Source organism: Podarcis tiliguerta (genome assembly GCF_965153285.1).
Source record: "Podarcis tiliguerta genome assembly, chromosome: 2".
Lineage (NCBI taxonomy): Eukaryota > Metazoa > Chordata > Lepidosauria > Squamata > Lacertidae > Podarcis > Podarcis tiliguerta.
In genome coordinates this window covers 75,073,717-75,088,122 of record NC_139535.1, presented here as the reverse complement: position 1 = coordinate 75,088,122, position 14,406 = coordinate 75,073,717, and the positions used below count along the sequence as shown (strand labels likewise).

Here is a 14,406-nt window from a genome sequence, read left to right as displayed (position 1 = left end):
ACATAGCCATCTTCTGGACATCTCTCCTTGCCAATAAGCTTGAGGGGGAACCCGCATCTGTGAGTCAGCATCACTAGTCAATGATAACTTGAGGTTTAATCATGGTTTATTATCCAAATCATGGAAATACAAGCTGCGGCTTGATGTCACATGCCAACTAGGCTACTGAATAATCAGAAATGCGTGTATAATGCAGATTGTTGTGGACAAAACTTAAGATGCTTGTTGAAAACTTAATACTCTGTCCATTCTCAGTGCCGGTGTATAAGTGGCTATCAACACTAATACTTCATTACTATTATATTAGTGCATTACTCTTTTCCATTAGACTATTTACCAGTGGACAAATGTTTGGGGTTTTTTTAACCTGTCTGGCAATTCTCCTTAGTTAAGTTTCTAGACACTGCATGGCTCTAAAGCTGTGGTAGGACCATCAGCCTAATTTTGCATGCGGAGAAAGGGAGAGAGAGAAACTATACAGTGTTGTAAATTCTGTCCACTTTTTGCTCTGGCTGTGACCATCATGAGATGCAGTCTCTGACAGATTTTTCCCACAGAAAATGTTTCCTACTCTTGCTCTAAGGGAACATTAAGAAGATAATCTAATTATACCATTTTAGATTTGTTCCAATGTAATGGATAATAGGAAGCTGCCTTAGACAGAATTAGACCATTGGTCTGTCTTGCTCAATATTGTATATAAGTGAGCAGCAACAGATCTCCAGGGTTTCAGCCCTACCAGAATATGCCAGCTATTAATTAATTAATTAATTAGATGCTAGCAGCTTTATACCTGGTGGAATTCCAAGAAACCAAAAAAACAGTGCAGTTTTCAAATCAGTAGTTAAAATCAGTTTAGTTTTGAACGATTCAAACTGGTGTCTAACTGTATCCAAACTATTGTATATCAACTGTTCCTATGTTGGGAATTGGTGCCCTCTCCTCCCCATAGTGATCTGACAGGAAAAGGTAGCAGGCTTCTCATATACTGTTCATGGATCCAAATGCAATCAAAGTCTTAACAGTTTGTATTTATACTTCCATAAGAATATTTCCAAAAGCTCAAAGAGAAAGAGGCTAAATCAGAACAAGTCTTTAGTTAACTGGATGTTACACAAGCAATCTTTGTCCACTGCACTTAGTTTTAATCAGTATCAGCCACAGGATAAAATTTGAATCTTAAAAGAATTGTTTCCCTAAAGCATAAATCCAATATGACCTAAGTAATATGAAACATCTGAACAAACATTTATTTACCCCAATTCACCAACTTTTTATCCACTAATCAGGAAACTATTCACAAAGAATTTCAGAACATTCCTTTTGAATGAGGAAAATATACTTTGACGCAGCCCAAATTTATCTCCCACCCTCCTCTCCCTGTAAATATCGCATAAAAAATGAACTGTCCATTTCCAGTGCAGTCATCTCGAATTTGCCAATGGCTACCTTTCCACTCAGAGTAAAGCCTTTTTAAAAAGCCCACCATGAAAGCAGCTCAAAACAGTCAAAATAACTTATCTGAAACATGAAAACAGGATTCTGTAACTAGATCTTCCCCAATATACAGAATTGGCTTACACTGGAGTACAGCTTCTGGAAGACTGGGAGTGGAAGTTAGTTTCCATGTGTACAAACTACATTCCAACATATGAACTAAGCACCCAAATCAACAACCTGCACTATGTACACTACATGGAGCCAATAATATATTGATTTTTTTACAGCCTATAATAGACTTTTAAACTGGCCCTTCTCCTTTAATAAGAATAACAAGTTTTCAGCTATTCAGATCTCTGCAATTGTGAAGCTCTACTATACTTGCCTACACATTACTGGGCATAACTGATTTCAGAGCAGCCACCGCCACCTCTGACTGAACATCAGTTTTCCTATGGTGCAACCTTTTCCAAGGCCACATTTTATTTGCACTTAGTAATTTCAACCACCCTAAGTATTTTGCTGTCTATTAAAGTAAATCATTGCATTATGGTTTGAGAACTTATATGCATCCAAATGCTTAATCTAAGTTACAGTTTTTAGGAAGCGTAAATCTACAAAGTAACATAACTTGAAAGCTGTCAACAAGTGTGTTTTTGGCCTGAATACAATCTATAGACCTTTTCATATATTCAAAATTTACATGCAGGAACCATAACAAGCAATAAATTTCAAAGAAAAATGTCTATATTTTTAGTTTGTAGTTTTAGCTCTACTTTGATGTGTCGGCAAGTGAAATACTATTAAAACAACATTCATTTGGCATTGAAGTTTCATGCCTTTTGAATAACCACAAATGAAGCAAGTATTATTTCCAGTGATATTTTATTGCGATATTAATGACTATTTGGCCAGAGAGAGTCTAGCTGTCATAACAGCTACTTTATTAAAAAGGGCTAATAATATTTTTTCATCTAATATAACAGATCAAACTACAAGTGTAATTAAATATTTTCAACAAGAGTAAAAAAGAAATTGTGTGAATAAAATCCCGTTTTAAAATGCGGCCTAATGTTCAATACTGAACTCTGCAAACTGCATTAGTGAAAAGGCAATCCCATTCAGCCTACGGCAAATTATGTCACACTTTCCATGACATGTGAACACTTGCAGGGATTGGCCACATTTTATTAGAGCTCATTTACACAACCATTTGAGCCTTTGGCAACTGTGGGCTTTGTCAGGCTATGCTACTGGAGGTTGGGCCAGATGGTGTTATTCACCACATGCTAAGCTGAGCCTACACTGCCTTTTGGTATTCAGCTGCAAACTGTAGATTTTCAGTAACGGCAATTGAACACCATAAGCCAGTCTGAACTCTGACCATATCAGCACATGGCTCCTATCTGTCCTCTCTGATGAAAACAACCACTACAACTACACCCCACAGCTTTCTCACTATATTAAGATGCACTGGTTGTGCATGAATTGGGGGGGGGGGGAGAATGCAATACTTCTCAACTTTTCTCCTCAAACCTCTTCTTCCTGTACACTTTCCTTATCCACTGAATGTTCTCTCTACTCTGTTGCAGCCAAACCATGTTGCTTCTCCATTTACAATTTTGCAGAAATTCAGCCCTTTCTCTCTGTCACCTTGGCAAAAACTCTCATTCATGCCCTGCTCATCTATTATCTCAGCTTATGCAATCTTCTCTCTGGTGTTCTGTTTTCTCAACTTTATACCCTCACATATATCCAGCACTCTGCTGCCAAAATCATTCATTCCCTGACCATCTGATCACCTTAAATCCCTATGCACTGGCTTCCTGTCGATTCCTGGATCTAGCAGAACCTGCTTTGCCTTTATTTTCAAAGTCCTACACAGCTTCCCTGACCATCTCTCCTGATGGTCTTATAGCCTGATATATCACTGTGCGTTAGAGTTCCTTCTCCAGATTCTTCAATTACCCAAAGATCTCCATCCATTCTCCCTTTCTGCCACGGATACTTAGAACTGTCTGGCAGAACAACTTCACATCTCTCCTTAAAGCCCACCTTTGTATTAACCTCCCTACTTCTTAAGGAACAGCTGATGGAGTTGGTTATGTTTAGCCTGAAGAAGAGGTGGTATGATAGCCATCTTCAAATAACTCAAGGGCTGTCACACAGAAGATGGCACAAGCTTATTTTCTGCTGCTCCAGAGGGCAGGGTCTGAGCCAATGGATTCAAATTACACAAAAAGCAATTCCAACTAAGCATTAGGAATGACTTTATGAAAGTAAGAGCTGTTTGACAGTGGAACAAACTACCTAAGAAGGTGGTAGACTCTCCTTCATTGGAGGTTTTTAAGCAGGGGTTGGATGGTCATCTGTCAGGGATTATTTAGCTGTGATTCACACATTGCAGTAGGTTGGACTAGATGACACTTTGGGATCTTTCCAGCTCTACAATTCTAGGATGCCTATGCCCTTCAGGAACTCAGCATGCAACTCAGTTAAAGCATGTGCAACTGAAATATCTGTATTATCTAACTCTGTTGATTCCCCTGTGTTGAATTTTAGACTGTAAGATTCTTGTAAGAAACTATTCTTTTGTACTCTGTAAAATGTCATGCACACTGGTGGTGCTATTATGGTTATTATTCAGTGCTTTTCATAGATCACAAAATAGCAATCATAACTTGTTTATTCAGTTTTAACAGCTTGAATATATTCCATCCTCAAGCTCAAACCATTTCCCCACCCCCCAGACTGAGACAGCTGCTATGTTAACATGTATAGTGGTACCTCGGTTTAAGAACAGTCCTGTTTAAGAACAATTCGGTTTACGAACTCCACAAAACCGAAAATAGTGTCCCGGTTTGAGAACTTTACCTCGGTCTAAGAATGGAATCCAAACGGTGGAAGAGCACCAGCAGTGGGAGGCCACATTAGGGAAAGCGCACCTCAGTTTAAGAACGGTTTCGGTTTAAGAACGGACTTCAGGAACGGATTAAGTTCGTAAACCAAGGTATCACTATGTGATATGTCACCCCTACCCCACCCTCCATCACATCAAGATAGCTTTACCATCTCTCAACTGTACAATTTAGATGGTTTAGCAAGAGAGAATACTTACAGCCGTTCAAGTTGCTTTAGATCCTGAAATGCTCCACGTTCTATTACACTAATTAGATTCTCTTCCAAATGCCTATTTTAGAAAAAAAAAAAGATATTTGTTGATGTTAAAAATATAAGCAATCTTCAAATTACTCAAATTGCCTATGTAAAAAATAAATACATCACAAAGGTTAGCTTCCCACTCTCTCCAAAACAAATGTTTATTATAGTCAGCTAGCCTTCATCCCAAAGGGATCTCAAGGCAGCGAATAGCAAACCACTAAAATACAATGTTGCAAACATTCACATTAAAATAGAACTATTAAACAATCTAAAAACCAGTCATATTAACTAGGGAAACAGAGAAGATACCAACTCATTCCTCCCCAAATGAAAACAATTCCTGCTTAAAAATGAGTTTATCCATTAGTTTCTTTTCTTATCTATCATATGACAATGACACTGACTAATAAGGGCATAGAAATTAGATGTGGCATAGGGGAAGGGCGGTGACAGAATTCATTGCGTCAACTTATATGTTTGGTAGAAGACAGTAATAGGTTAAAAAGGTTGCAATCCTATGCATTACCCAGAAATAGACGACAATGAACACAGTAGAACTTGCTTATGAGTAAACATATATAGGATTATGCGGTAATCATCAGCTCTACTTAGCTACTGTGCATCAAGTGTTAATCAAGCTTGAAGTATTGTTATCAACTTAACAGAAAACCATACCAATTGAAAAACTCTATATAAGAGCTATCAGCTGATTTATATCTGTCTGTGTTAGATCTGTAATGTCTCTTTCATGCATGCAAGTTATTACTGCGGTCTTTGAGTGACTAACAGCCATGTACAAACTTGGCCTCAGGCTGCAATTCTAAATACCAGAATTCAGCTGAGTTCAACATGACTTATTTGACTAACCATATTCGGTGGGGGGGGGGGGGGACTTGTTAAAATCACACATTTTATTAGTGAGCATTTAATGGTTTGCTAACACATTTGCACACAGATATTTCTACCACAGCATAACTTCAATAAATCAGACCATTGTCTGCTGTTGTTTTTCTGTTGGTGTCACTTATGAAATGTCACTTAGGCAGTAATGCTATTCACACTTTTTCTGAGTGTCTACTCGCTGAACTGAGCCGGCTTTTACTATTTAGGACTGCACTGCTTAAGTCTAAGTCAATATCCTACAGAACTCTACAGAACTTCCTGCTTACTAATTTAGTAAAGTCAATTTACAAGCAAGCAAAACGATACAATAGACTTATCAAAATCAAGTGTGGAAAGTGCAATGTGCCTGACATTGTACCTTTGAAAAGTGTACTTTTAGCATATAAATTCAATACAGTGTACGCAGCACAGCTGTGTATCAGCTTGAAGACTGACAACACAGAGGAAATTTTATTGCTTCTGGTAGATAGCTGCTGAATACTAAAACAAAAGGAATTGCTTTAGGGAGACTTCCCCCCGCCCCCATACTCACAGAACACGAAGATTCTTAAGCCCAGCAAAGTCCACCTTTGTAATCCTTGTAATGTTGTTTCTGTCTAAGTCACTGCAAAAGAAAAAGTAAATTCATGTTTGACAAAAGCACCTGCTAGGCATTTCAACAATTTAAGAAATAACTATCTGTCTGAGAGGGAGAGAGCACACCTAGGAAGACAAGATTAATTTAGTCATGCCACAAGGCATTTAGCAAGTTTGTAAAGACTGGTGTGCCAGACAAGACCAATTGGTACTTGAATAATGTCAGCAGCTTGCTGCAGGCAATACTACTACTAGAGCTATTACTGTATTTCCCTTTTCACAACTCCAGTGTTGGCTCTATCAGTCTTTTCCAGAACAACCACAGATGGCTACTCAACTGAAGTTAATTAACTATATGGAAGTCAGGGCACTGTTGCAAGCCAAAATAATAATAATAATACTTTTCCCAGTACTGAACCAAATTTAAATGTCACTATCACACCGAACTAGTACTGGTCCATTCTGCAGAGAAGCATGTCTGGTTTCCAGGGCAGAGCAAATTGGTAGTGCATGGTTGCCTATACTATTGAGAAGAGTAATACTTTTCTAAATACCGGCACACATGGAATTTTGCATAATTTGACATTTTATATTTATTTTAATGTATAGGCAGTACATTAAAAAAATCTCTCTTGGTGTTAACACTGAGATTTTCATGTACGCTCTTAAAAAGCAAAACCCAGGCTGTGATTGTTTCAAATATTAGCTTTCCCTATCTAATACTATACACTGCAGTCCTGTTGTCTATTACATAACAATGCATTTTTCCTGTCCCTGTATTATTATAAAATCTGCATCATAAACACTAATCATGAATAAAGATGCTACTTGACAACATGCATACAAAATTATTTTATGTACACATTTTAAACTGATTTGTATTATTCAGAATCTAAATTTCCTTGGTGCACAATTTGTTTTCTTCACATTTTCTGCTTCAGTTTAAACATTGTCTGTCATATCTCCACTTGTAGAATCAGTACTTCGTGAAGCTCATGGTAATTGATTTTTAATCTATGTGAAATTTTTAATTAATATACCATCCTGTAGATAAACATATTACCTTGCTGCTTGTAAATACTAAAACATAAAATGGGCACATAATAAAAAAATGATAAAATTTAATCTTAAACATGTTTATTGAGAAGTTCCAGTATGCTATTCAAGGTTAATCCCAGTTAAGCACCCACAGACTTGTAGCCTTAATGTACAACTTTTGAATAATTTTATCAAGTCCATGAGCCTGATTGGCATGACATGCTATATTTATTTTTTTCCAAACATGGAGTCAATGGTTCCAGTGGAATTTTATCCTTAACAGATATGGCATTCTAGGCCCCTTCTCTCCTGTGAATTTTCATTTGTTTAAAACCATCATTAACTGGATTGTCAGGTATTCAGGTGCCGTGAAATTATTACACAGGTGGGAAACCTGTAGACTCCAACTCAGTTCAGCCTGCATAGACAATGATAAGGATGGTGTTAAGTTATAGGGCCTAACTTGCTCACTAGAAGACCAATTTCATGTAAAGGAGCTGGAACAAGAGAGAAAGCTATTTTCTACAAGGCCCACCCTCTGTCTTTCCTGCCCACACCCACAAGGATACTTAAACCCTCAAGTGAGTTTCAACTTTCCCCTTTTTCCAGCATACACTTTCAATCTAAGTATTTTTATTTATTTTTTTGTCCTGTAAAAGCAAGAACCTAAGAAGCAAATGCTAACAAAGACATAAAACATATGCTTTGGAAACACATGCAAATGAGTCCATCAGTCCTCCAATTGAGATTTGTTTGCAGTAAACTTAAAGAAAAATTTAAAAAATCACAATGTACCACCAACATCCACTTCCTGCTCAAACAGGCAACATCCTTGAACTAACTGGCTCATCTCCCTGGCCCGCTGGCCCTGTGAGGAGAGAGAGACTTGGCAACCCTACGGGCCAGCACAGTGAAAGGCCTATTATTAAACATTCAGTAGCAATTTGCGTATACAAAGTACTCATGTTTCATGGAGCTTTAAGAGAAAGCAACAAAACAGTATTTTGGCAGCCTCTTCCTTTTCCAGCCTGGTAGTCAACTGTTCTCCTCCTTAAACACTTCTCCATATTTTCAACTTTGTAACTTGCCACATATCACTACCCTCTGAAATCTGAAGCCTAAGTGCAGCCACTTAGCTGAACTGAAATACCCACCTCCACCATTAACTCTGTCGCCTCCCACACCTTTGTTTTACCTCACACCCTTTAGCTATGTGACTTGTACCATCAGCTGTCCACAAATACATAAAAGCTTCCTACTATTTCCCTCACAATTGCCTGCGTATCAGGAAATTGTTGTTTCTGTGTACCTTGTACTGCTCTCTAGCCCCGGGAACCTTTGTGATAGCTCTGAGGGGATTTTCTTGTCTTTGGGTTGAAGCATAAAAGGGCAGGGATTACTATGTATTAATTTTACTGGGTTTGGTGTGAAGTTATAATATATTTTTACTTGCTATATTGGTGAACTTGATTGGTGACATTTTGATGTATGCCAAATGAACTGTTAATGGTTGGGGTTTTAGTGTAATGTTTTCAGATATACTTTTTTATACTATGTATTGTTACTGTACCACAGTATTTAGATGGTTTTTGTTTCTTATGTGAACTGCTCTGAGCACAGACCTAAAATGTGATATATAAATTGAGTATGACGATGGCCATTGCAACAGGCCATACAGGTGTCTTATCTGGTATAGTAGAATTCCTGGAGTTGCAGCCTAATCTAGAAAATTCTTTGGTGAGATCATAATCCTCCACTTTACCTCAATAGGTTAGGTAAACAGTCCAAGGTGTGAGGTAAATTGTTCCTCATTCATCACAATTGAATGGACTATAAGTCTCTTTCTTCACACCACTCACTTTCCAGTGCAGAACAGGGAAAAGAGGACACAGGTAGGAAAAGCCTCAGGAAGGAAAGAATCATCCCACACTTACATTTGATACAAAAATTTGGCACTGAACAAATTATTATCTTGGCCAACCAAGAGTTTGAACTTTTCCTGGGTCCCACAAACTTGCCAATTAACTGTGCCACAACTTGCTATTTGTGGCCTGCTGCTGCAGTTAAAAGCTAGTTACTGCCCTGTCTGCAGTTAACTTTTACTTCTTCTCTCACTCCTAATCACACCCTCCTCCCCTACCAGATCTTCCCAGAACCTTAAGCCTTCAAATATATTCAGCTGCCATCTGCACTATACATTTAAAGCAGTAACATCCCACTTAAAACAGTCATGGCTTACTCCCCAAAATCCTGGGAAGGATACCAAGAGTTGTTAGGAGAATCCTATTCTCCTCATAGAGCTACGATTCCAAGAGTTCCCTGGGAGGAGGGATGGATTGCTAAACTACTCCGTGAATTTTAGCTCGGTGAGGAGAAAAAGGATCTCCTAACAACTCTCAGGGCTCTTAAACCACAGTTCCCATCATTATTTTGGGGAGGCCATTACTGTTTAAAGTGGTATGATACTGCTTTCAATGTATAGTACAGATGGGATCTTGGTCATTTTTTCAGATCAATAAAAAGTATATCCCACCCCCATCCCCCGCAGTTCTAATAACACTTCTCTGTTGCTTGGTATCACCATATGTACTTGGTTTCCTGCCTCAAATCTGTGGTTCTAAAAGAGGAAGAAGACCCTCTGAGAGCTTTTGCGGGTGGGGGGGGATTCCCACAAATGGGGGCACAGCTGCTTTAATTATGCCCTTATTTATTTATTACATTTGTACCAGTTTTGCCTTCGTAGAGCTAAGAACAGCCACATATGGCTCCCAGATGGTATTCTGCCCAGGCCAGATCCACTTAGCTTCAGAAGTAGATTAGAGTCACATGTTTCAGCTGAACTAATGCAATTCAAGAGGCAGTATCTGGTCAACCTGGCACTTCCCTCTTGACTTTATCTTAACATAAGAAACGGGCTCAATATGAAGACCTGTATGTCACCTGACAACAATCCATCTGGACCTCCTTAATCTTACATTTGAGACATACATATTGAGACAACCACTGGACTAGAGAATGCCTCATACTGCCCTCTGCTGGTTACAGTTCTCTCAAGAACACAAAATGTACATTTTCAGCAACTTGGAACTTAACTGAACTTTTACTGGGCTATTTAAGGGGAGATGAAAACACAGATTAGAGTAATCTTTTGTGTGAATTAGTGGGACCCACCTTATGTTATACATTGAAGCCAGGGTGCTAAATCCTAATTTCAGTGTTACAGGACTGACAGTTTCTGGAAATAGCCAGTTTTACTATAATTGCAGCTTTGAAAAAGTGGACTTTTTAGTAATGGCCAAGAAAATGAAAAAAAATTAAAGGCATTTTTATCAACATGTAAAATATGCTATTACAATCACAGTACTGAGTTTTGAAAAACTAGCAACAAGACAGATGTTAGAAGATACTGAATGTCTGTTGTAAAGGAAGTACCCTCATCTTCAGGGAGAGAGCACCATTACCACACAGCTACTACTGAGAAGTCTCTCTTTACAGTCACAGTACATTGGACAATGCCCACTGATGGGACCATGAGCAGGGCCTTCCTCACTGATCTCAGAGCAAGGATCAGGAAGTATTGAGGAAGGTACTCAGGCCCTGAGCCACTTAGGGCTCTGTACACCACTATTAACACCTTGACTTGCCAAAAAGTTGAGTGTCTCCATTAGCAGTGATGCAGGAACAAGTTACAACAAAAGAGTACATACCGATATATGCCTACATTGTTGATGTTTCCCTTCACTATTACAGTTGTGGGGAAACAGATTGTTGTTAATGAGAAGAAAGTTAAACCAAAACACAATTATCACTAAAGCAGCTGTAAAAACACTGCTAGCTATAGATGCCAAAAATGATACCAAAATGTTAACATAAATATATGGTGCACTTTGGATAGAGAAGGAGTTTCAAAAGCACAATGAAAGTTACAAACAACCCATAGTACAGTAATAGTAAGTAGAAGGAGCAATGTTAGAGATACGTGCAGAATTTTAGAAAGCAGTGAGGAAGTGCAAGTTAGTCAAGTTGTTCAACAAAATGTGTGCTGAGCAGAAGATCATTTTCAAAGTATTATCATGTATTTAATTCAGTATATGAAAGAAGAGATATTACTGCTCAAATGCTGTATCCTTCAAACACATGGTAATAGGTTTTACCGGTATTTGCTAAGGAAAATATGCACAGGTGGCCTTCAGTAAGCTGTCATCTTTAAAAGAAGGTGAAGAAGCAGTTATGAAGCAAGAAGGGAATATGTTAAGAAGGGATATTCTGCAGTTAAAGGATGTTACACCATTAACAATGGGCTTCAGAGCATATAATTTCCATTTACCTGAGTTTTGCATCCTCATTTTACATCACAGTTGCAGGGGACAACATGAGAGGATAGTGGCAACAGCTTCCGAACAGATGGTTCAAAGGAAATTTTCTTACTAAGAAAGACACTTGGGGCTGTATCCAGTGGTGCCCTTCAATTCATGGAATATTCTTTGACCTAGTGTTGCTCTCCACTAATAAGAGAAGAGGGAATGTGATTTCTCACCAATTTCCCCCTTTCTCCCTGCAGCTTCTCTCAGCACCTTCTAGAGCAGTTCTGGAGATTCCTCCCTACCCCAAGGAACAGATTGGGGGAGGGAAACAGCTGACTCCCTTCCTTTTCTCTTAGCAGAATCATCTGCTATATCAAAGACTGAGTGAAAAAGCATCACTGGATTCAATGACAGATATCAAAATACCTCTTTCCATTCTCAGTTCTTCAAGCCCAGTTCTTCAAGCTTAGTACACTTTATCACATTATTGCGATAAAATGTATGCAACAAACTGCTGAAGCACAAATTACTCAATAATTACATGGGTTAGAAAATTTTCCCTTTTAAATGGAACTGTAAATAATGAGTTTAACAATTTATCAACACTTTATGTGCTAGATTTGCTATTTCTGTATATTTAGAATGCCAGCTATTTCCAGTAAAAGCAGCTTTGAATAGCCAGGAAACATTAACATTTGTTTTAGCATTCCAAAAAACAATTATGAAATGAGTCTCATACATTCATAACCTGCATGACCTGTGGCCCTGCTTCTCTCTCAGCAAATATGGCAACAGTTGTTACTCCCTACAACATATACTATTGGTTGTGTTCTTCCATTGTACCTGCTAGCAACCTCCCTCCCTATAGTTCTGAATTCCATAAACTCCAACTAAGGTTTAATCTTGATCATTTTTAACTAAAACAATCAAGAGCTTATTTATTAATAGAACATTCCCAATACAACAGCCAATCCTCATAATTGACTTCAATAGAATAGTTCCAAGTGAAAGAAGTTCTGTAAATAACTAGAAGCTCTTTCCTCACCTCAGTAGGTTTATACTGAAATAATTACCTATTAGGCAAACTGACGTTCACATTACCTATACTGTTTGACATCTACATGAAACCGCTGAGTGGGGTCATCCAGAGGGGTTTGGAGTATGTTTTCAGCAATATGCTGATGACACACAGCTCTATTTCTCCTTTACCTCTGCAGGTGTGGCAGTGGAGGTGCTGGACCATTGTCTTGCCTCAGTAATAGACGGATGAGAGCCAACAAACTGAAGCTCAAACCAGATTACAGTGGGACCTCGGGTTAAGTACTTAATTCGTTCCAAAGGTCCGTTCTTAACATGAAACTGTTCTTAACCTGAAGCACCACTTTAGATAATGGGGCCTTCCGCTGCTGCTGCGCCGTTGCACGATTTCTGTTCTCATCCTGAAGCAAAGTTCTTAACCTGAGGTAATATTTCTGGGTTAGCGGAGTCTGTAACCTGAAGCATATGTAACCCGAGGTACCACTGTAGACTGTTCCACGCTAATGGTGGATTGTGCCCAGCTATAGTCACACCCTTTGTGTTCCTCCCACCAGCAAAAGTTGGTGTTAGAAGCATTTGTACAGGGATAGGTAAGGAACAAAAACCTTTGTGGGGGCAGTGCAGCCAAAAGCAGCTTCCAAGCCAGGCCTGGCTACATTTCCTCCAAGTTCCCTGGCAGGAGGCCCAATAGGCTTGGGTCTGATTTGGATGAGTGTGGACCATGCAAAGCCGACCAGAAAAGAGACTGCTTACAGCCAATCAGTTTAAAGGGAAAACCCCTACAGGCACAATATGAGCTCAGCTGCTGGATTTTAAATGATTCCTGGGGCTAATGTAGAAGAACTAGTGGATTCAGTCAGCCAGAGTACAACTGATGTGTTTATTCAGTTCACTTTGTCTAACGCAACATGCAGATGATACACATTCTTGACCATTAGCCTTTATGATGAGCAGCTTTTCTTCATTATGAGTAGCTATTAATGTTAAGTACATGCAGCAGCCAAATTCCACTTCAAATGTGACTTTTAAAGACACTGGAGTATTACAAGAGTACATTCAAAGTAAAATCTGATACACACAAACTACCCCCCCCCCCAAAAAAAGAACCCACTTTCGATGCAGCTTTTCAAACTCAACTGTAAAACAACAACAACAACAACAACAATTCTTGAACTTTGGAAAAACTGTTGCTAGTTTTGGAAAAACTATTGCCAAAACGTAATATTTATAACCTCAAGGTCCAGCCTTTTATGCCTCCTTTAGCCAACTCCTACAGCCAAGCTGGTGCCCAATGCATCGTCTGGGCACCCCAGGACCTCCATACATAGTGCGCTGGCTTGCACTTTGGAGAGGTCACTTTGGTGCTGCTAATGCAGCAAAAACAGCACAGGAGGCAGCAGTTACAAGTTACCGATCTCTGCAGCCACAGCAGGTGCTGTGATTCTCCAGAGGTCTCCAGACAGAAGCCTCCAAGGGCCAGCCCGCCAATTCAACAAGCCAAAAACCAGTTCATTTCTGTAGGCTGGGTTTTCTCCCGCCAGCTACTAACAACCACCATTGTGGCACTTAGATCTTGGCCATTTCAAGGTGGAGAAGGGAGGAACAAGCATTTTGTGGTTTCCAAGTAATCACAGGGCACATTTGTCAGCTATATATAGTTTAGCATGTCATTGGTTGCTAGGACACCACAGAGAGCTTACCTTCCCCTCCCCTGAACTAAGAGAATAGCCATATGACACAAGATGAAGAACAGCAGAGACACCTGTCAACTGTCTGAAATTGGCCCAACATAAAGGGAAAGAGATGGCCACACCCAAAACCACTACCGAGAGCACAGAAATTTGGCCTACTCCAAAACCAAGCCAAGTTACTGATCCAAATAATGATCCTGTCATCATAAATATCTATGGTACTCTTTTCTTTTTCTTTTCTTTTTTAAAAAGGA

General features: G+C 39.1%; 1 protein-coding gene across 2 annotated transcripts in view; it reads right to left on the bottom strand.

The window, feature by feature from the left end:
• SLIT3 (slit guidance ligand 3) overlaps window positions 1-14,406 on the bottom strand; it is a 390,824-nt gene that overhangs the window by 355,337 nt on the left and 21,081 nt on the right. For both annotated transcript variants that reach the window (XM_083430686.1, XM_083430687.1), the window contains exons 2-3: window positions 6,038-6,109; window positions 4,559-4,630 (exon numbers count right to left, since the gene is read on the bottom strand). In XM_083430686.1, coding sequence (XP_083286812.1) covers window positions 4,559-4,630; window positions 6,038-6,109 — 144 coding nt within the window. The remainder of the gene's footprint in view (window positions 1-4,558; window positions 4,631-6,037; window positions 6,110-14,406) is intronic.